Source organism: Elephantulus edwardii, unplaced genomic scaffold, assembly GCF_000299155.1.
Source record: "Elephantulus edwardii isolate Elephantulus edwardi_28Jun2011 unplaced genomic scaffold, EleEdw1.0 scaffold00233, whole genome shotgun sequence".
Taxonomy (NCBI): domain Eukaryota; kingdom Metazoa; phylum Chordata; class Mammalia; order Macroscelidea; family Macroscelididae; genus Elephantulus; species Elephantulus edwardii.
The window spans coordinates 1,387,881-1,411,087 of NW_006399983.1; the positions used below are offsets into that span (position 1 = coordinate 1,387,881).

The following is a 23,207-nucleotide window of genomic DNA, read 5'->3' on the forward strand; positions in this document are numbered from 1 at the left end:
AATGAATGGAAATCCAAAACCTCTGTAAATGTCTATTAAAATTAATAATAATTAAAAAATTTAAAAAAAAATCCCTATGAAGCAGAGTTTTACTGATACATGGGGTTTCTGTGAGTTAGAAGTGACTCTGCTAATAGATCAGGTCACGACAGAGCCTACATACCTTGGGAGCTCCCAGCCTGCCCCAGACATCTGTAATCATTGTGAGCACGTAGAAACCTCTTGGTAACAACAGGCTCTTGAGGAAGAAGAAGCGGTCCCCACAGTGGAGAAGACATCCTAATCAACTTAGAATGAATGATCCCAAGTTGCTCCAGCCTTTCCTAAAGAACCATCTGAGAAATGCCAGCCCAGTGAGAGGCTTTGAAAAACAGAAAATCTGGAGCAACAAATGAATTATGTTGTTATGGGCCTTGGTGTCAGAACCAACTCATAGCTGACCCTCCGGCAGGTTTTCAGAAGCTGAATGGGAGAAGACTGCCCATCTTTCTCTGGTGGAGCCACAGGCAGATGCAAACTGCCTAGATTTGAACTGGCAGCACAGTCCCTTAGCACTAAGCCACAACACTTATGACAACCCTGAAGTAGTACCTGAGTTACAAAGAGCTGCTACAACAGAAATAGTACAAATTTTAACGACCATGAATTTGTTTATTTCTATCACAGTGAGGGGGGTTAGAAGTCTGAATTCAGGGTGCTGGTACCAGGGGAAGGTTTGCAGTTGCAGGTAATTCTTCTGTCTTTGCTTCTAGCTTGCTTGTTTAATCTCTTTCATATCTTAGAAGAGGTCCACCCAAGGTCCATCCTATGCTAATCCTCTCTCATTAACATAACAAAGAAAACTCATCCCTAATGAGACTAAGATTATAGATATAGGGGGTTACTGTTTATCACATATATTTTGAGGGGACACAATTCAACCCATAACTTCTGGCAATCACTGTTTGCTTTAAAGCGTCAATGCTCATTAGTGCTTTCAAAGTTCTGAGAAAACATGCCGTGACTTAACCTGTTGAACCTGATTTAAATCACTGACTACAGAGCCTGCCAAGATGCCAGTCTGGAAGGAGGTGCCCCATTAGTTTGCGTTTCATGAGGATGTCTGAGGTGGCTGTGAGATGCCAGGGATGACAACAGTCTTAAAGGGTGGCCTTCCTTTTGAATATAATCTGGGAACAGAGGCTCAGTCCCTGTTGCCCAGCACCGTGGAGAGAGCTAGAGTGCATGGCTACCTTTGAGGGCAGATTTTTAAAGAAAAAGCTGAAGACAGAGTGAAGAGTGAAGAAAGGAAGGAAGAGGAAGCTGCCCCTGTATAGAGAGAGTGATGTGGGTGCAGAAGGCTCCCAGAGCAGGACTCACCATTGGTGGCGGTGTTGACATAGTAACGCCGGCCCTGCGGGGACAGGTAGCTTTGCCAGCCAGGTGGGAGCACGGCCGTCTGGCTCTCCTCTCCTGGCGGAGGGGGTACCATTCCAGGCTTCTGTTGAGAAGGAAAGAAAAGGTGACGACGTATGTCTGGCATTTTTGCATTGGTTTATAAAACAGGAAGTCAGGGGTGAAGCCACCCTGGTGCAGCTCAGAAGTTGGGGAGCACAAAGCCCCCCCGGACCTCCTGGACAAAGAGCACTGGCCACATACGTGCGATTTCCAGGTTGTGTGAGTGGGAGGTGTTAGAGCTCATTTGTTCAGCAGTCACAGGAGAGGTCCCTGCTGGAGAGGGCAAAGGGATTCTTCAGGGAGAGGACTTGGTCTTCTGCTATTGAAGGAGCCTCAGGTGACTATGCCACCTGAGGCTGCTTCAAGTCACCAGACTGGAGCTATGCTGCTAACTAAAAGGCATCTCTGGTGGTTCGAATCCAACAGCAGCAGCTAAGGGTAAAAATGTCTCAGTAAGTGTCTCAGAAAACCCGCTGGAGGGTCAGCTCTGAGTTGGTTCTGACTCAATGACAATGAGTTCAGTTTGCTGTTGGTTGTGTAGCTGGCCCTGACTCAGGGTAATTCCATGAGCAAAAGGATAAAACGGTGCCTGGTCCCGCCCAGGTTCCTGATCAGTTTCAACATGCGACCACTGTTGTGATTTTCATTAGCTGATTGCCAGGCCTTTCTTCCTAGTCTTAGCATGAAAGTACTGCTGAAATCTGACTCTGATCAGAGAAACAAGCAATTCTTCACTGATAAATAAGTGATGGCTGCACATACGGTGCACTGGCCCGCCCAGGGATCAAAGCCAGATTTCCTTATATGGGAGGTGAGAATTCTGTCTCTGGCCTCCCCTGAGAGTGGTGCTGCACATGTTGGGGGGCCAGTCAGCTGCTCCATGCACACCCGCTGTGGAAACTGAATCCTGACATTCATAGACCCCCACGTACAGAAGCAGCTAAGGCCCAGCGCCTGCTGTGCAGACCCAACAGAAAGGACTAATGCAAGTCACAGCAGCGCACAATGTAAAACATTCGATAATAAGGCTGAGAATCGATGAACAAGCTCCATGCATTCTTTTTCCATCAAGCGTCCAACTTAGCTGGTAAAGCCAGCCAGGAACCTGAGAGGAAGCACCTCCCTCTTCCCTGTCTGCGCCTGTGTACTATTTAATTTCTTTTAATTGTACATATGTATTACTTTTCTTTAAAAAAGAGAGCCCAAAAAGCAGAGAGAAACAAAATGCACGCGCAGATGCCAACAGAGTGATCATCTCAGGGACAGAGGTCAGAGACAGACAGTTTTAAAGATTCTTCTTTTAGCTTACCTGCAGAGTGTAAATTTTCTGAAATAAACACACAGCTCTTTAAAAAGATATTTGCAAATAAGGCCCACAAAACCCAAGCCATCTGTCATCGAATTGACTCCCACTCTCAGAGACCTCGTGTGTACAGAGCAGAGCTGTGCTTCACGGGGTCTGCAGGGCCTGAGGTCACAGAAGCAGCCAGGCCTCTCGGACAGCTCTGGGTGGATGCGAACATCCGACCTTCTGTGAGCGGGCAAGTGTGGAACACGCAGGGGCTCCAAATTAAGGACCAATCCGACCAAACCCACTGCTGACAATTCTAACTCGTAGGAAACAAGCAGTGCCGATCACTTTAACCACTGCGCCACAAGGAGTAAACACTGATCTCCCTATTGCTGTGTGGGGAGCTGAGCTGCTAACCTAACCTAATCGCCGTACCACTCCAGAGGTTCGAATCCACCAGTGGCTCCTCAGAAGATGGGTAATCTCCTGTGTAATTTACAAAAACCTACTGGAGAGTCAGCTGAGTCGATGGCAATCAGTTCAGAGTTGCTATGCATTTTGATCACAGCTTTGAATCACTTTGTTTAGGGTCAATCTTGGCTGAGAATTTGCATAGCCACCGCACACACTTAGCCAGAACCTACAGAAGAACAAGATCCAGGCCGTTCTTATGCACACAGGCCCTTTGTTTTTATAGGAATCACCTGGGGACCTTGTTCCACTGTAGATTCTGATTTCATCTACTTGAGGTGGCCATGGAAATTCTCAGCAGGGAGTACTAAGGGAATGAATGGAAGTTTTGGTTTTAAAGAAAGTTAGTTCACTAAAAGTAGAATCCCGGCTGCATTAGGCAGGGGGCCATGAATTGCTCAGCAAAGCCGGTCCCTGTTCAGAATATGAAAGTCAAGCAGCTCAGAAATGCCCTCAGCATCCCCCAGCCAGGCCACAAAGATGGTTCCTGTCATTTATGGCCACTGATCCAGAAATGAGGACAGTCTGAAAGTGGACTTGGTCCAGGCTGCTGACCCCACAGCTGCTTCCTGCTGTGCCTGGAACTCATGCCTGCTGCTCCCAGGACTTCGAGGAAACACATGGACTGCTGTGGGGCTGCACTGTAGGTTTCACTATGAATGCTCACAGTTTAAGAAAACAGCCCTCTCCTATGACCTGCGTGCTTCTGTCTCTTACATCTGGTAACACATACAGCAGGTCTGATCCTGCGTGCAAGGCCATCTTTACACCCTGTGTGGACCCACCAGGCTGCATCTCCCTAAGCAGAACACCACCATGGCCCCTGGGTCATATCAGCATCCATCTGGGCTCTAAACACAGCTTTGGCCTGCCCTGGGCTGAAAGATGGTAAAAATGCAAGCATGACAAGTAGCCTTAAGATAGAGTGAAGCGGGGGAGGAAAAGGGGGGCGGGGCGGAGGGAGAGAGACAGACAGACAGAGGAGAAAGAAGAGAGGAGGAGGAGGAGGAGGAGGAAGAGGGAGGGAAGAAGAGGGAAGGAGGGAGAGAAGGGGGAAAGAGGTGGGAAGGGAAGGAGAGTGAGTTGAGGTTTATTTAGGAATAAAATAAGGGAAGGAATGGGAGAAAGAAAGAAAAGAAGAGAGCAAGGGAAGGGAAGAATAGGAGGAAGAGCAAGGATATTGTGGCTGTCAGTGTTTAATTGAAAAGAGAAATACCCTAGAATTATATCTTTCCACTTGAGTCAAATATTGTGGAGTACCCAAGATGCTCCAGGCTATACTGGTGCTTCTCCAAAGAGTCAGAGAGGACGTCCTGGCAGATGTTGCTAAAGGGTTTAAGGCAAGGGCCAGAGATTGCTAAGGCTGAAATGGTGGTAGAGGAAGAACGATGCCCAGAGGAAACAGACCTCAGGTCTCAGGCTCAAAAAAAGTCTTCTGTTTCAATCCTGACTCCACAACTTACTAGCTGTGTGAGCTCCTGTAAGTGGCTCAACCAGTATTCTTGCATATCTAAAATGATCATAAATCAGGGATCATTTTAATCTGGTTGTGAAATCCACTGTGGAGATTAACAGGAATGAACTTTGCACTTAGCAGAAAGCTGGCCACTGGGATGCTCAGCAAATGGGGAGTCCCCAGTACAGGTAGTGCCATTAAGATACTCAATGAGACCAGGCTGTGCAGGAGAGCTCGTCTAGTGTGGACTCCAGTGTCACCATGAAGGTGTCCAGAGTGTTACCATGAACAATGTGATGTGAACAGGGGTGGAAGGACTGAGTGGGGAAGGAGGGAATGGTTGCACCGGAACATGACCCCTGTCACTGACGGACATGCAGGAATTGTTAAACTAATATATGGGTCACAGGCATCTTTTCAACAACTTAAACAGATCTGAGACATCTTTTACGAAGGCTACCTTCCTAAATAACATGCCTCTGGAAACTCTATGAACTTTGATAAATGGTGATAGTTATAGAAAGGATTCAGGCCTTTTGTTCATAGGGTCTCTACATTTCGTACTCGACTGGACAGTAATCAACAATAACAACAACCTGATTTTAAAGGCAAATGCCTACTGAGGAGATTAACACCTTCAGATACTGACAGTGTCTGGACAGAAGGTCACATTGGTGGCAAGCCATCCTTGGTCAAGGGTTGGCCAAGTGGGTAGATGGACACTCTGTGATCCACCTGTGAAACAGAGGCCAGACAGACCCCTGCTCACCTCCATGGCTACACCATGCACCTCCGTCTAGAATGTCTCCTGTTAATACCCCTAAATCGTCCTGTGGGATCAGCTTAAGACCCACTAACATCTGAGGACAATGTCAGCGAAGGAGGTGAAAAATGAGTGGCCTGAGTCCTTCCCCCCGCTGTGGACTGAATGAGGTCCCCTCGAAAAGGACAGGCTGACGTCCTTGGCTCCTCAATATCAGTGATGCTGATGCTGATTGGAAATAGACTCTTCGCAGCTGTTATTCATTAAGTTAATAAAAAGTTTTACTGTGGCAGAGATGGGTTCTAAGCCAACAGGAGTGGTGTCCTGATGAGAAGAGACAGACAGACAGACAAAAGGAAGGCAGCCACGCAAGACAGAGGCAGAGACGATGGAGCTGTGATACAGACACATACCAAGGCCCACCTGGGAGAGCTGAAAGGGTCTTTCCCTAGACACAGAGGTGCCTACAGGACCCCGCTGGCACAATGACAGGGCTCCCAGCTTCCAGACCTCTGAGAGAACAAACTTCCGTTCTTCTAAAACATCCATCACCAATCAGGTGGATTGTCATGGTGACTGCTGCAATGGATTCTTGTGTGTCAGAACGTGTGAGGACGGCGCAGGACAGAAAAGGGTTCAGATCTTTTGTTCATAGGGTCACTATGTGTCGTACTTGACTCAACAGCAGCTAACTAAATAACTAAAATATCCAGTGTGTGTTGCAACAGTCTTAGGAAATGAACACACACGTATGTGTGAATACATACACACATACACTCACACACCCTGAATCTTACTTATGGTGACCATGAATCCTATACAGTGACCTATAACTACTCCTTAGGGTTTGTTTGGCTGTAGTCAGAAGCATATTGCAAAGCTTTTCCTCTGAGGCACTGCCAAGTGAGACTGAGCCACTAACCATTAGGTCAGTAGTTCAGCACAGACCATTTACCTGAGGAAACTAACACACACTCCATCTGGGCCACGCAAACTCTGTGCTTGACTCCTACAAGGTACCCGCAGGAGGAGGGATAGACACAGGAAGGGCCAAGTGATGCACAAAGAGTGTAGCAGGTGGACGGCAGCGTGAACCTGGTCCATTTCTTACTTGGCCAATATGGCGGGGGGGGGGGGTGTCTTCCCTTCCCCCATGCCAGGCAGCCTCACTTCTCCCAATTCCATTTGCCATTGTGCCTGTCCTCCACCACCTGACTCCTTCTGTTCCCTTCTCACAGGAAGAAAGCCCTCCTATTGCTTGACCAGAAACAAGTCAAGACTTAAAAGATATGGATGTCTCTGGGCATACACTCCAAAAAATGAAAAACTAGGGTTCAAACAAAAGCTTGTACTTGAACACTCATGGCTGTATTATTTACAAGCCTAAAAAGATGGAAACAGCCAGTACAACATAAGAATCAAACTCAAAAATTCAAACTCTTTGCTGTTGAGTCAGAATTGACTCACAAATGACTATTCACTGGATTTCCAAGGCTGCAACTCTCATAGGGGTAAACTGACCATCTTTCTCCTGAGGAACCACGAGTGGATTTGAACCCCCAGAAAGGGGAGGCCTTCGGATTAGCAGCTCAATTCTCTATGGACAAGCCCACCAGAGCTCCCTCAGAAACTCTAACTGCCATCAAGTCAGAATAGACTCATGCTGGACCCTTCACTGGGTTTCAAGGCTGTAAATCTCAAGGGAGGAGATTGTCCATCTTTCTCACAAGGAGCTAGAGGTAAAGGAATAGATGGTATACTCATATACCATAATAGATGGTAAATGTGGTATACTCATAGAATATTATCATATCATATCATATCTCATTGAATCAGTTCTGATGTAGTGAACCCTGCATGCATCAGAAGAGAACTGAGCTGCATAATGTTGCAAATGTCTGTGACATTTGTGAAATGATGATCGCCAAGCCTTTTTTTCTGAAGGACCCCTGTGTGGATTCAAACTACCAAACTTGTGGTCAGTGGCAAATCCTTAACTCTTTGTGGCCTTAGGAATTCCAGTGGAGTATTATTCAGCCATAAAGAAAAATGAAGGAAACGCATTACAACATGGATGAACCTTGATGACAAACGGAGTAAAATAAGTCAGATACAAAGCCTGTTGTAAAGCTTGTCCTTTTTGTGAAATAATGCAGAACAGACAGATCAAGAGAGGGTGTGTGTGTGTGTGTGTGTGTGTGTGTGTGTGACTGTTTAATGGAGACAGGCTTTCTTTCTGGGGTGACAACAGAGCTCTGGAACTAGACAATGTTTGCTGAATGTTGCTAAAGGTAAATTTTTGTTACATATACTTCACCAAGATTTTACACACACACACACAAAAAAACTGTGGAGAAGGCAGAAAGTTCCCCTCATTTCTAAGGTCGGCACTCTCACCTCCCTTGTCATGGCCTCCAAGGGAAGAGCGGCTGGCCTCCTGGGAGGGCTGCCCCCCACCCCAAGTCGTCAATAGGATACAGTGGGAGAAACTACCCAGTAATTAAGGCGTCTCCCAAACCTATTCTCCTCATTAATTTCCTCCAATGTAATCCTTCCCTTCCCTCCTTTAGTCCCGTGGTTTTTCTCCTTCAATTCATTCAACTCATTCCCATGGGAACAGAAACTAAGAGCAGAGATGATACAGAAAGAAGGTGGGGAAGCTAACAAGAAGGGACAAGAGCAGAGGGGGCTGGAGGGGAAGTGGAAGTCCTGCCTGAGGGCTTCCAACCTCACGCAGATGATGTATTTGTGGGAATTCTAAAGAATTCCACCTCTGCTGTGGAAAGGCCAGCGCTGGACCAACATGCAGGACTAGGTGTTGCGTCACCTGTGTCCGCTTATCTAGTAAATACACAAGAAAAGGCAGTCTCTGAAGATCAAAGGGAAGTTATTTTTTTTGCCAAAAGGGCATACATGTGCTCATACATTAACTTCTCTACTTCTTAAGTAATGTTCTCTAGGCCTCAGAACCCTGGATACTCTTACAACAGGTGCCCCAAGGCAGTAATAGTTTTGACCCGTCACTAGGCATCAATAAAGTATCAAGGACTGGGCCAGGTGCTATATATACAATTATCTCCAGCCTTCACACCAAGCTTGTCACATAGATTGCATTCCCCCCCTTAGGAAATAAGACTCAGAGAGCTTCGTTATTTATCGAACAGTCAGCCACAAATTACACAGTAAAGTCAAATTCAAATATTAGCTTTAGTCTAGAGCCTTCTGTCCAGTTGGCTAGATCCACGCTGGCCTCAACCACCTCTCTCCCGCTTCCCACAGAGCAGCTCCATTTTCTCTTCATGTGAGCCAAACAGCTTCCAGGATCCTAAACACAGGATGACAAATTCATGCCTGATTCACCTGGAAGGAGATGCTCCCCAGGAAAGACGACCTCCGTCACCCGGGCTGTGGCGTCCCAGCTCCTCCTCTGGAGGCTGACAGCTCGGGCCAGCTCTCCTGCCTGTCTCGCAGGCGCCCGGAGCATATGCCTTCACAGAAGATATGCAAAAATATCACCACCCGCATCCCCACAGTCACGTGGCCCAGCTGTACACTGACTTCTCTGTCTCCTTATTCAAAACACCACAACCCCCAAAAAAGGTTCCTATTGATGGCAGCGACTGATTCTCCTGGACAAAAAAAACAAAAACCAACCAACCAAGCAAGTAACCTCTTTTACCTCCTGCCATGGAAGCTGAAAACCCATCACACCACTAAACTGCTTGCTCTCTAAGCATCAGCCAACTTGGACATGAGCTAAAATGTAGATGCCTAGGCCCCCGCCCAGCCATCAGCTCAGAAGTAGTGGGGCTGAAGCCTGGGGTCTGCATTATCTAACAAGTATGCCGGTGAGTCACTGAACCCAGAAGACATTGACTTATGGGAACAGCAACTCTGAAATTAAAATCAGAGGCCTTATCAATTTGTAAATTGTTTTTAAAGACAGTATTCAGCTACATACTTTTATTGGAACAAAAAAAGGTGGAGAGTGGGAGAAGACTTTTTTTTTCTTCTAGCCTAAAACTCCTTCAGTTCATTATAAGACACTCTTATTTTGTCTCCAGAGCTTCCAGGCAATGCCAAGCCCTGTGCACATCCCTACAGCCCCTCCCCAAGTTCACCTAAGACTCCACCTCCCTCTGCAGGATCCCCTTCCCTTTCAGGTGGCTTCTGAGAGCACCTGATTCCTACCTGCTCCTGCAGATGGGAGCAAACGCCACTTGCTGACTTGCTGGTGTCAATGGGTGGTCGTCAAGATCAGGCGGTTTTAAGATTCCCCATTCCGTGTCTTCTCACACCCCAATCCCAGAAGCAATGGGAGTGCTAAAGAAAGGCATAACCACAGGGCCCCACACCCCCACTCCCCCCACACCCTGATCTATATATAACATCTCTGAAGTTGTCAGCCTAACAAGCCACTTTCTGGCAGACCCGTTGCCATGGCAATGACTGCTAATGAGCCAAGTGCTGTGATTGGCACTGCTTGAAGGATCCTCCACAAAAAAAGACCTTCCGGAAAGTTCTTCCCACCCCAACCATAATGCCAGCCGGGATGCACGAAGTAGCGGGACCAGGCTCGGCGTGGCTGGGGGGGTCCCTGAGAGTTGGCTCCTATTAGTGGTGCTTCTAACCGAAAGGTCAGCCATGGGAACCCACTAGTCGATCCACAGGAAAATGATGAGGCTGGTTCCTCTGGTCAAAATTTACAGCCTCAGAGACCTAATGGACCAGAGGAGACCAAGTCGGATGCTGGGGCTGGTTTGGAGTGGTGTACCCTAAGACTTCCTAGACCTAGGGGCTGAGAGTCACCTTCACTGTCAGCTCTGCACTTATCACGGGGTCTGGGAATTGGACACACACCTGGAAGACGGAGGCCCAGGCGGGCTGGGCGGCCGACTCACTTTCACCTCACTTCTCTGCTGGAGACCTCTTTAAGACGCTCAGACACCTACACAATGCTGGCAACAGTTACTCCAAGAGGCACAATCAGCTCCCAGCTATGCGTTAATAAGAGGAGCCCCAACAATGAAGTCACCAGCCTCAGGGTCTGTGTCTACAAGAATATTGGCTGATCTGTCTCTCAATCTTTCTCCTCAGGTGAAAGCACTCTTCTTTCCAAGTCACTGATGACCATTCCATCAAAGCAACTCCGAGAAAGGCAGCCTGGGGAGGGATACTGGGGGGTGACGGTGTAGGAATCCCACGAGGACAGCACAGAACATTCTGGGAAACATAGTGCTCAAGAGCAGTTTTATGTGCTGATGTAGAGACGGACTCTAGTCACATCTTCTTGTTCTTCTAAGAACCAGAGGACTGAGTAGAGGAAGGATGAGATGAGAACATGCTACTCCAGCAGAGAAACAGACTGGGAGATCCACAGCCATCTTGCTTATTATGCCTTTAGTTTAGCACAGGGCCCAGAACAAAACAGGTTTTAAGTAACTTAGAACCTATTAGTATCTTGAATGAATGATTGGAAACTGAAAACAGTAATATAAGCTGCACCTCAAAGAGGGTTTTACCTACCAGACAGGGAATAGGAGATCAATAATAAGTGTGTCCTCCTATAAGCAAATCCCATGTCTTAATGGATCTAAGTGAACAGGCTCTTCAACAATGAGGAAAAAGCAGTGTGTAAGAATTGTATGAGAAATGATATCCAGAAGCCTCAGAAGCAGCATAAACTTCTAGAAATGACTCAGTGTCGTATCCAGAAGTGAAATCCCAGAAAACTGTTGTGCATCGTCAGTAGAGAGCAGAAATACAGGATGCAAGAGTGAAAACTCATATGGAAAGAACCAACAGATTCACAAAAAAAGGCAAGCTCTCTAGAAAGGGGAAACAAAGTGCTATGAAGATGGTACATGGCACGATCAAGTTGTAGTGAAATTCAAGCGTTAACAGCAGATGAAAAAAAAAAACCCACATTGGTGGCAATAAAGTGTGAACATCACAAACAAATTTTAGTAAGTTATGTACAAAAACAAAGGTAAACAGTTTGTCCAAAACCACAAAATAACCAGAGAACAATGAAAACAGACCAGGAAGAAAGGCCTGGCAATCTACCGCTGAAAATCAGCCAAGACCAATCTACGAATTCCAATGATCTAATCTGCAACCATGATAGGGAGGGTACAGGCCTGGGCACTGCGTCCTTCTGCTGTGCATGGGCTCACCATGAGTTGGGGGGCAACAAGTTGGCAGGCAACAATATAGGCCAAAGGCTACTTGAGTCAAAATTTATTTTAAAAGCAACAAGTGGATACCACCTAAAATATAAATATATTAAAACAAAGAAAAGGACAAACTCCTACCATGGTGATAGGGGATCAGAGAACACAGCTCCTTAACAATCTAAGCTGATGTTGTTGAGAGCCATTGAGTCGGACTGACCCATAGCTGACCCTCCAGTGGGCTTCCAGAGGCAGTAAATCGTACAGCAGGAGAGACTGCCCATCCTTCTCCCACAGAGCAGCTGGAGCACTCGAATCACTTGCCTTTGAGATCTAGATGCAGCTTCTTACCACTAGGCCACCAGTGCTCCCTAAAACTTGAGCAACAGATATACATTTGCTATACACTTGTGATATTCGGTTAAGCCTAAGATAATTTAATTTTAAAAAATGGTTTAAAAACATTGGTTGTCTGAAACAAAAAAGGAAAAAAAAACCCATTGGTTTTATTAAACAATCTATGTAAGTGAGAAGGAGGTTTTAGCAAGAGACTGAACAACTAAGATGGTTAATTAATGTGAATTCACTATTACTTCCCAACAGAGAACTCAAGCTCACAGCCACAGAATCAGAGTGGGTTTCCAAGGCACAGAGAGGGCCTGCCCGTCTTTCTCTCCCAAAGCTGCCTCCAATAAAGGGGCAAAAATAAGGTTTCCCTCAGACATCTCGGCTAGCACGTTTCAAAAGACACTTCCCAAGTGTTCTGGGAAAAATGCTGAAACCTTCTAATGTAGCTAAGCTGTCCTTCAAGAATGAAGGTGAGAAAACGCAATTTCTACAGACAAGGGCTCCTAAAATAAACCAGTAGTGTGTCCGTCTTAGTAAAGATACTTCAGAGATAGGCTCCAACTGCCAGAAAGATCAAGACAAATAAAGGTGAAGAATGAAGAAGCCATGACACAGAGAAAAAGGGGAACAAGACTAAACATACATGTTACAAAACTGTGTGCACATATCCTTATTCTCAAAAGAAAATATGTATTATTAAAAAGAAAAGAAATAGCATACTCTGGACCACAAACTCCAGGCCCTCCAGTCAGTCTCTGACTTAACGACGTGCCAGAGTCCCACAAATCACACCCTGGGATGCTTGGTGTTGGTTTTAACTTTTGCCCATTTTATCAGTAGTAACGTGTACCTCAAACAACGCCAAAGCTGAGAAACGGCTTGGTCTCATTCTCAGATGTTCACTCACAAATGTTCAAAGATTGGATTTACAAAGATACTGAAAATAAAAGGTAATACGAAAATGAAACATTAAAAAAATAAAAAGAGGGAACAGACACGATGGGGTCATCGGAACAGAAACCCATATAAATTGAGGCGACCTACATGATTGGAAAAAAAAAAAATAAAGATCAAGAGAAAGGTGAGAAAGAGAGGTCACTGAGGAAAACAAAAGCAGAACAACAAAGACAGAAATAAGGATAAAATCCCTTGCCTGCAAAGATACACCTAGCTTCTCTTCTCTCTCCTGCTTAATTGTATCAGGCCCCAACCTCTGGACTCCACTGTCTGTTTTATGCACTGTCTGTTTGAGTCTCTTCCTCAGGGAATGACAGGTTCCCAGCCAGAGGGGACACAACAGAGGGGAGACACTCTTCAGCAGACAAAGCCTCTTCCTTGGTCATTCGCCCTGTGGACAGTTATCCTCCATCAGGGAATCAGCAGCCCCGGAATCCATTAAGATGGACAGATTGAGGGCAGAGCATCTTGTGGCCAGAGAAAACCTGGAAGGAAGCAGGGCTCCTCGAAGACCTCGTGTGCACCCCTGCTGTGAGATGTCCTCGGAGCGTTCCAGGAGCTGCGGCTGTGGTCACTGCTCAAGGAAGGCCAGCTCCTGGCATGGGTCTGAGTGCTTCCTCCTTTGAGCCACACTGACTCATCTTCTGTGTCAAAGGAGGGAGAAGCAGGCCAGGCTTTATCCCAGAACCAAAGGGAGCCTCGAGGGACACGTTTCTATCTTCTACTTCTCTATGTACTTGTTATGCCAGTGAACATAACTGAGGTTTTGCTAAAATCCTAACCCAGTCACTGAAGAGTCAACTTCGATCCACCCTGTTCCCACACATGGAAGAGAACTGTGCTCCATAGCATTTCTGGTGTATGACTTTTGGGAATTTGCTCCCCAGGCCTTCCTTATGAAGTGCTTTGCTAGAACTGTCAGTTAGCAGTTCCAGTTAGCACTCGCCCTATAAATCATTTACACTATTACTCTTCTATTGGAAATCACCTGATTAACAGAAGAGCCAACTGTCCAGTGAATGACATGTCCCTTATAACATGCCTTCACAACAGGCCTTCGTCATCCCAAGCAAATGCTCCCAGGATCCTTCCAAAGCTGGTGTGATGCAAGGGATGCAGGGATCCAGGGAGCCACACTGCCAGAGGCAGATGGCATCACGTTCGTGTCAATAAGCCCCGTTTTATTGGCTTCTGTTTTGCCGTAAGGCATTACAAGTTGTGCTGCTAGTAGAAAAACTCAAGGTTCAAATCCATCTGCTGCTCTGATGGAGAAATACAAGCAGTCTCTTCTTGTGAAGATTTACAGCCTGGGAAACCCAACAGGATGACTCTGAGCCAGTGAATGAGATTGGACATGAAGCAGTGGGGCTCACTGTTGATTGCAGCAGGGCCACCCATGGTCGGCAGGTCTCAGTGGAACTTCCAGACCAAGATAGACTAGGAAAAAAAAAGGGTGGAGTGGGCTCCTTCCCCAAAAATGCCAACGGAGACCCTACGGAGCACACAGAATTTTATTTGATGTACAGGATTGAAAGAGGAGGCTTCCGCTAAAAGGTACAGTGGCAACAATGGATTGGAGGTTATCTCGGGTCAGTGATCTGACACCAAACCAGGTACCGTTTTGCTTTGTTGTAAATAGGAATGCTTGAGTCAGAACTGACTTGGTGACAATCAGCAACAGCCAAGGGTCTCCCAGGCCGGTAGTCACTTGGCCTCCTCAGACTAAAGGTCAACTCCAATGTCTGCCATGTCCTTCCTCACACAGAAGCTGTCATTGTCACTTATTACAAGAGGTGGACATCAGCACCAGAGGACTTCCTCTCTACGCCCACAAAGCTGCGGGCCTGAATCCTGAGCCACTCCTACATTTCAGCTGGATCAGGTTCTGCAAGGCTCAACCACTTAGAACATCTGCACGATTCCAGAGCTCTCTGGGGGCCAAACTCCCCTGGAAGTGCTTGTTGGCCTGGGGGAGCCCACAGAACAATCTATTCAGTATTTTCTGACCCTAAAAAGGAATGGAGTGAGCTGGTTAATCAGATTTTGATTAACACAGTTACAAAGCAGTCCATGCAAGAGTACAGGAAGTGAATTCTCACAGGAAAACCTGCTATCTGGGCCAAAAAGAAAAATGATAAAGAGGGGGGAAAATTGAAGTTGTTGTAGATTTCCTTGTACTTAAATCGACAGCCAATGCCTTGGAAGCAGCAAACAAGAAAATCAAAAGAAGCACTGCATTGGGCAAATCTGCTACAAAAAAGATTTTCTTTTTCTAAAAAGCAAAGTTCTTCACCATATCCAAGTCTTTTCACTTGCCTCATAGGCACAAAAGCTCACAAATGAGACAGGAAGGCAGAAGAACAGATACATTTAAACTGTGGTGTTGCTGAAAACTACTGAACATGCCCACCACAGACTGCCAGGGAAGAAACAATTCACTCTTAAAAGAAATCTACTCAAGGGAATGTGCCTTAGGAGCCAAACATCAACTCATTTACTTTGAGCACATCATCAGGAAACACCAATTGTCAGCAAAGGACACTCCGGTGGGTGAAGCAGACAGGCAGGAAAATAAAGGAAACCCTCAATGAGATGGGCTGGCAAGCAGCTCCAACAGCAGACTTAAAGACACACAGCATTACAAGGATGACGTGGGATCAAGCAACATTCTGCTTTATACTTAGGGTCGCCCCGAATCAGAGACGACTTGATGGCAACTGATAACAACAGTAACAGGGAGAAAACGCAAGGAACGGTGACTCCGGACCAGTGACCGCCTGGTATCTGTGACGCTGGACCTTCTGGAAGCATCCTGCCACAGCACTCAGCAAACAGAATGGCAGTGCTTAGAGATGCCCACTCTTCAACACTGACCACTCAGCATCATCGTACCATTAAATATCACCATCACCTTTTTAGCCTCTTACAGAGTGTGAGGCAGGTATCGAAGGGCCTCATGGTCACAGGGTCATGTTGTCCATGCGAGTCCCTAGGATACGGAGAACACACTAGAAGTAAGTGGGAAGCAGGAGCTGCTTCTCCATCCTGAGGAGTGAGGTCTCTGGCGAACTCCTGACAACCTGTAGGCTTTGTCCAGTTAGTTCCTAAGGTCTGTCTGCTCCTCAGCCTTCAAAGTAATGAACTCACCTACTCCCTGGTCTGTGCCAGCTGCTGGCCTTCAAGCAGGGACAATGTGAGTGGTTTTCTCTCCCAACTGTTTTGTGTTTCACAGCTAGTTTATGTTCTGTTAATACCCACGCTGTCATCAAGTTGAATCTTCATGGGAGGAGATTGCTGTGGAGTGGCTAGTGGGTTCAAACTGCTGATCTTTTGGTTAGCTGTCCAACATATTATCATTGCACCATTTTTCAGTAGGTAGAAAGAAGAAGACATTTTTAAGATGTGGTATAAATGCAATACAGTAAAACATGTCACTTCATCATTTCTAACATCCAATGCAGTGTTACTACGTTTATCTTCAGCCATCACCAACATCCATTATCAAATTTCACCACCACCCAGAACAGAAGCGGAGTGTCCACAAGCAGAGGCCTTGGCCGCCTTCCTTCCTCCCACGAGCCCCTAGAAGCTACCAACAAACAATACGCTCTATGCACTTGTCTATTCTGGGATAATGCGAGATTTGTCCCTTTGTATATTCAGTAGCTTTTGATTAACAGCAACATTTTCTTCAAACTCTCAACTTCCTGACCGTCTGTCGAGGAATGTGCGTTCGTTTCCTCCTACCCTTTTCCTGGCAGGACAAGAATAGCAGGGGCCCTTTCTGGGATCCCACCTCCAGCTCTGGCCTCCGAAGGCCTGGGCAGAAAGACGTGGCCTAGGCATAAAGAGAAGCTGTGTTCCCAACACAACAGGCTGTGACTCCTACAGTCAGTCCCCTGCGCTGTTCCAGCCTCTCGTCCCTCATCTGTAAAATGAGGGGGCTGACTACTCTCAGATACCCACATCTGCGATCTGATAGAGATCTTCCCTAGCAGAGCCCCAACATTTCAAAGCATTTAAATGCCCAGGGCAAGCGTGCAGAAGCTGTAGCGACATAATCAGAAAGTTATGGCAGACAGAGGAATCTAAATGCTCATGAAGTATTACCAGCTCTTTAGGTCTAGATTCTCTTTCAATTGCCCCACCAGATGCTATGTGGACTCAGGGGAAAGAAATGTCTAAATTGGCATTAAAGTGGAATGATTTAACAAATTAGAATACATTAGAAACATGCCCAAAATAGGATACTAAATTGTGGGCATTAACTCACACTTGAATGGGGAGGAGGCTGATTACTCAGATTCCCTTCTCTTTTTAATACTAGTTCCTTTAGGGCTCAAATGTCCCTACTTATCAAAGGAAGAGGCAGGATAGAGTTCAGCACTTTGTACTCATCAAAGCACTTGGCTGCTAAGTGTAAAGACTAGAAGATGAAGTCCAGACAGAGGCACTCAGGAAGAAAGGCCTGGTGATATACGGCTGAATGGTCACAAGCCATCAAAATCCCCATGCAGCCCACTTCTACTCTGACACACATGGGGTGGCCAAGAACTGGAAGCCACTCGTTTTGACTTTGTCCCAAATGGTAAAGATCTTAAGACAGAAGGAAGTAGATTTTTCTAGAATAATTTATACCTATAAGGATATTAAATATCCTACTCTAGAAGACTCTTTTGAAGGGCATTGTGAGGATTGTTCACCTAAAATTCTCTTCTGAGGTAGCTCCTGACATGGGTGGTTCTCAGCCAGATTTCCTTGTGCAGAGGAGAAAGCCAGGACAGAAAGCTGTTGTTATGCACCAACTCATAGCTGACCGCCCAGCAGCTTTTCAGAGGCTGTATATCACACAGGAGATTGTCCGTCTTTCTCCCTCAGAGCTGCTGGTGGAGTTGAACCACTGGCTTTGGGTTAGCAGCACAACTCCTTACCATTATACCACCAGAGTTTCCACAAGTGGGAACCAAAAGCTTTTGTCATTACAGGTGTTAGAGAGAGAGGGAGAGATGGAGAGGGAAAGGGAGAGTGGGAGAGCTGGAGGGGGGAGAGAGGGAAAGGGGGGGAGAGAGAGGAGGGGGGATAGAGACAGAGAGAAAGAGAGAGGAAGGAAGAAAGAGAGATGGAGGGGGAGAGAAAGGAAGTGTGAGAGAAAGAGAGAGACGGGGAGAGAGAGAGGAAGAAAGAGAAAGAGAGAAGGGGAGAGAGAGGAAGGGAAGGGGAGAGAGAGGAAGAGTGAGGAATAGAGGGGGAGAGAGAGTGAGGAAAAAAGAGAGGGAGGAAGAAGGGAAAGGGAGGGAGGACGGGGCGGGGGGGGGAGTGTGTGTGTGTGTGTGTGTGTGTGTGTGTGTGTTACCCTCCTGCCTCATAGAACGTCTGCCTCACAGAAGATGAATTTAAGGAGATCAGAAGGGGGGAGGAGAGCTGACAGTTGCCAGCTCAGCCAGCAGAACGCTGCGAACCTCACCAGCAGCGAGTGAGGAGTCTGCCCACCACACAGGAACTTCACGGGCGGGCGGCGCAGCTGCTGCCCACAGATGCTCTGGGGGCCAAAGCCGGCTTCCTCAGGGAGCTGGGGCAAGAGGATGGCAGCTGGTGCTGGATGGTTCCTTCCCCAGGGACCTCAGCTGGCTGCAGGGATCCTGAACTGAGGACACAGAGGAGGAGGCCTCTCACAGCCAGCACCCTGCCTTTCCAGCTGGTCTGGCTTTGAGCCGCAAGTTGCAGGCAGGAGGAGACTGGCAGGCGCACAAAAAATCAAAGCCGAGTTCTCCTGAGGCACACTGCAGCGATGAGGTGGTGCTCAGAGTGATTCTAATCAAAGGCTTGACTCGGAGATGGGCCCCAGCGAGTCCTAATTGGTTCTGAATCAGGAACTCCAGAGGGAAATTAAGTCTAATAGGGGCTCAGACTGTTCTAGTGAACTAGGAAGGGGTAAGGAGCCAACCAAGCCAACTCAAGTGACATTTCTGGAGCCTCTAACACAATTTACGTGCACGCCTACTAACCGAAAAGTCGGCAGTTCAAGCCCAGCCAGCAATACTTTTGGAAGGACAGTCTGGACATCTGCTTTCCAAGCCTTGAAAACTTGATGCAGAATTTTTTTCCAAAATTTAAAAACAGCCCCCCCGCCCCCCAAAAGCTGTTTTACTCAGACATGCATGGGGACACTGAAGGACAATGTTGTGCAGGTTCACACTAACACAGCGGGTCCTGTCCAGGCCAAAGTGTCTCTGTAACACCCTGGAAAGACCCAGAACGTCCTGCCAGGGAGATCTTGAGCAACTCTGTTCACACTTGGCGGGAGGCCCTCGATTTCCTCATCCCTAAGAGAAGGAAGTTGAGCCAGATGGTCTATAAGGTTTTTGTTTTGTTTTGTTTTTTATAGCCTAATATTCAGAGACTATAAATGACTGTCTATCTGTTTTAAGAATATGCATTTTTCAAAGGGATGTAAAAAAAAAAAAATCACGCTGAAGTAGAAATATGTCTCGGGCATCCAGTGCTGGTGGTGACGGCGGCGGCTGTTAACAGTTCACGGTGATCCTGTGTATAACAGAACCAAAAAATGCTCAGTCCTGTGCCCTCCCAAAGACTGGCTGCAGATAGGACAGTGCAGTCCAGAAGGGCTTTATTTTCAGAAGTAGAAAGCCAGGCCTTTCTTCCTCATCTGTCTTATCCTGAAAGTTCCACATAAATCTCTTAGCAATATGAGAACCTCCACTAGCCGACAGTGGTGGCTGCATCTGAGGGGCACTGACCAGGAATCCAACCAGGGTCTCTGATACGGAAGGGGCAGATTCTGTCAGTGAACTCGCCCCACACCCACCCTATACCACTGTCATCGTATCCATCAATCCTGAAGTGGATTCTGACACGTGTGTTAGGGACCATGTATCGTCTGACTCACAGCAACCCTAGAGACAACAGACGTGAACCGTGCTCTACCCTGCAGCCTCCTCACAGTCTCTGTTAACATGCTCGAGGCTTACAATCACCAGAATGCTACCCTGACCATCAGCCCTGGGATCTTGGTCTCAATACCTTGAAGTGCTGCCCTCCAGTGTTCACCCTGTGAGTTCTCATGTACCCACGGTCCTGCATCTACTTGTTTCCAGGGCCACCAGCGATCTATTCACCGAGTACTCAAACTCCGGCCCCGGAATCCCAGGCTTCAGTCTGTCATCTGTCATCCTCAGGTGCTAGAATTCCACCAGCACGACATCTAGGTCCCGGTTGGATTGCCCTGAGCTGCTACCCGTGAGCACCCTGGCTGTCCACACCTGTCAAAGGACCTGGGCGTTCCCCAGTAACACCACAGCCCACACACCTCAGCCTCCTCAGCCTTGTTCACTTGGCCAAGAGCTCTATGGCTTTTTTTCTCTGTTTTGTGAAAATGAGTTAGTGCTAATTTTGACCAATCCCTCCTTTTCCATGCACCTGCCAGTCACCAACCACAGCCAGCCAAACATGCCACAACTTGGGACTCTGATCCTGGTCACTGGGATTTCTTAAGGACGAGACAGACCAGCCTGGGTTCTTTACAGCAGCCCTTCACAAAGTGTGGTCCCTGGATCAGCAGCTTCTGCACTCCCTGGGAGCTGTCAGGAATGCAGAATTTTAAGCTTTTCCGCCCTATTTCTCCTACAGCCCCCAGAAGTAGGACCTGCTTTCAGAAAGGCTCCCGGACATCTACATGCACGCTGACTTTGCAGTGAAGTTTCCTAGTTCCCTTGTCCCGTTATAAGGTGCACTGCCCCGCCCCTACCCCCTGTTCCAGTGTGGGCCCAGGTGTATGTTGGAACTTGTACTAAAATCAAACAGGAGATGCAGACCAACCACTGTGGCGCAAGGATGACATCTTCGGTGAAGGCTGTGTGTGGAAACACAACGTCTCTACAAAGAGCACACCCTCACCTCGCTTTATCACACCTTGAGAAGCTATTCTATCACTGGCCCCCAGAAATCTTGGTTGGAGGGAGGTCCTGTGTTCCAAAGAAAATCAAACCAAAACTCAATGCCTTCAAAGGGATTCTGACTCGTGGTGGCCATCATGCTTCCAAGCCTGCAAATATTAACCACCAGACTTAACCACCAAACTTTCCATTAGAAGTCTAACACAAATAAGACACTGAGCCCCCAGTGTTCTAAGGGGAGGCCTAACTTCTGGAGTGAAGCAAAGAGGTTCTATCACATGGGCCCTCAAAGATCCTCTATTATCACTGCTGGGTCTCCCCACCGCTCCTTTGCCCCATAGTGACTCATCCCCTGGGGAGCTGTGTTCTCCCAACAGCCCCTTCAACTCACTCATTTTAAAAAACTTTTGGAAAAAATGGTGAAGAAATTGAGATTGTTCACAGCTTCAGTTTGCTCTGCTCCATGGTCAACACTCTTGGCACCAGTAGCCAGAAAATAAAAAAAACGTATTGCGATGGGAAAGTCTGCTGTTAGGGACGTCTCTAAAGTACTCAAGAGCAACGGTGTCTCTCTGGAGACTAAGGTCCGCCTGATACAGGCCATGGTTTTTGCAATCACTTGTTATGCATCAGAGAGTTGGACAATGAATAGGGAGGATAGAAGGAGAATTGACACCTTTGAGCTGTAGTGCTGGAGAAGAGTATTGAATGTACCATGGACTGCCAAGAAAACAAATAGATTCATCCTAGAGAGGGTTAAACCAGGCTGCTCCTTGGAGGCAAGGATTCTGGGGCTTCGCCTGACATACTGTGGACATGTTGTAAGAAGAGACAGGTCTTTAGAGAGGGACATCATGCTGGGCAGAGTGGAGGGACAGCGCAGGAGGGGAAGACCCTCTATGAGGTGGATTGATTCAGTGACTGGGATAATCGGGATGGGTGTGTCAGAGGCAATGAGATTGGCACAGGATAGAGCAGGGTTTAGGGCTGTTGTACATAGGGTCGCTATGAGTCACAAACAACTCGATGGCACATAACAACAACAACAACAACAACAATATATTGGTTTGCATACCAAGTTCACAAACACTGTGTTTCACACTATCCTTCATTGACACTGTGTTTCATACAATCACTCTCCTTTACTGTTTTATAAAATTAATCACCCTTAAATTATGTCCACCATTACTGTGTCCAGATCCCCATCAGATCTTTCCCACTTCCTTTACCCACCTCTCCTTCTGTCCATCAAATTGTGTGACACTGTGATTACTCCCCTGCCCACCCTCACCCCTCTACACCCACCCTCCCCACCTCGGATCCTCACACACGTTTTACTAGTTATCTTTCTATTTCTACAATAATGGTCTTATGCAGTATTAGTCCTTATGAGACAGAGTTAGTTCACTCAGAATAATGCTCCCCAGTCCCTCCCAAGTTAGTTGGTAATTTTCAAAATCATTGCTCCTATCCTGTTAATGTACCACAATTTCTCAACCCATCTGCCCCTCACTCACTCTTTGTCCACAAATGACTTCCATATTGGGGCAGCCCTGTTAGAACTGTGCCATACAGTGGGCAGAAGCCAAGCTTCCTACCTGGGAAACATGAAGTGAGGGAGAGAGTCCTGGTGATGCAAACGGTTAATGTGTCCTGCTGAAAGGCTGGAGGTTCAAGTCCACGCAGAGGCAACCCTGAAGAAAGGTCTGGCTATCTACTTCCAAAACATAAGCCACAAAAGAACCCAGAGTTCTACACATAGTTCACACACAGGCATGACACTGAGTTCAGGCTTGACTTAAGACAACTAACTTTTTAGTGGGAGAGACCAGTTTGAATTCAATGCTCCAAGATCCAAAACTACAATAAATTTCTCAGACAAGTAAACTTGACTCAGTGAGGAGGTCCCACACATCGCTTCTGAAACCTTTGTCCTCCTTCGTCCTCAGCTCCTGGTCTCCCTGCACTGCTCACAACTCGGTATCCTCCCTGCCTTAGGCTGTGATGGTCCCCACCAGCCCTTGGGGTCCCCAAGCCATCTAACCTCTGTGCCTAATCACTGAGGTTAGCGCCCAGGGCAAACCAGGCCATCCGGGTCTGAAAAATGAGCCATTTAAGAAAAGAATGTCTCCAACGCTGCCTCCTGACCACCTCCGTCATTTGAGAAACACACAGAGAAAAGCAAGTGGAGCACACGTGTGTGTGCAGAAAAGCAGAATCCATTCTTACCATGTGAGAGCAGCTAAGCTTCCTCAGGGCTGCTAGCTCAAAGGAGGGAGCCGGGTCCCGTGTGAAGCCCCCACAGTCACCAGGGCCCCGCCAGCTTCCTCTCTGTGGCCGCTCTGTGGGAACCACGCTGGCCAGCAGCTGCAGGGTCAGTGCTGGGCACCAAGGTCGC

The 23,207-nt window shown here is 47.2% G+C and overlaps 1 protein-coding gene across 1 annotated transcript in view; it reads right to left on the reverse strand.

Annotated features, from left to right (window-relative positions):
- The window catches only part of GAS7 (growth arrest-specific 7), a 315,463-nt gene that overhangs the window by 96,612 nt on the left and 195,644 nt on the right, over nt 1-23,207 (reverse strand). The window contains exon 2 of the mRNA XM_006898562.1: nt 1,360-1,480. Coding sequence (XP_006898624.1) covers nt 1,360-1,480 — 121 coding nt within the window. The remainder of the gene's footprint in view (nt 1-1,359; nt 1,481-23,207) is intronic.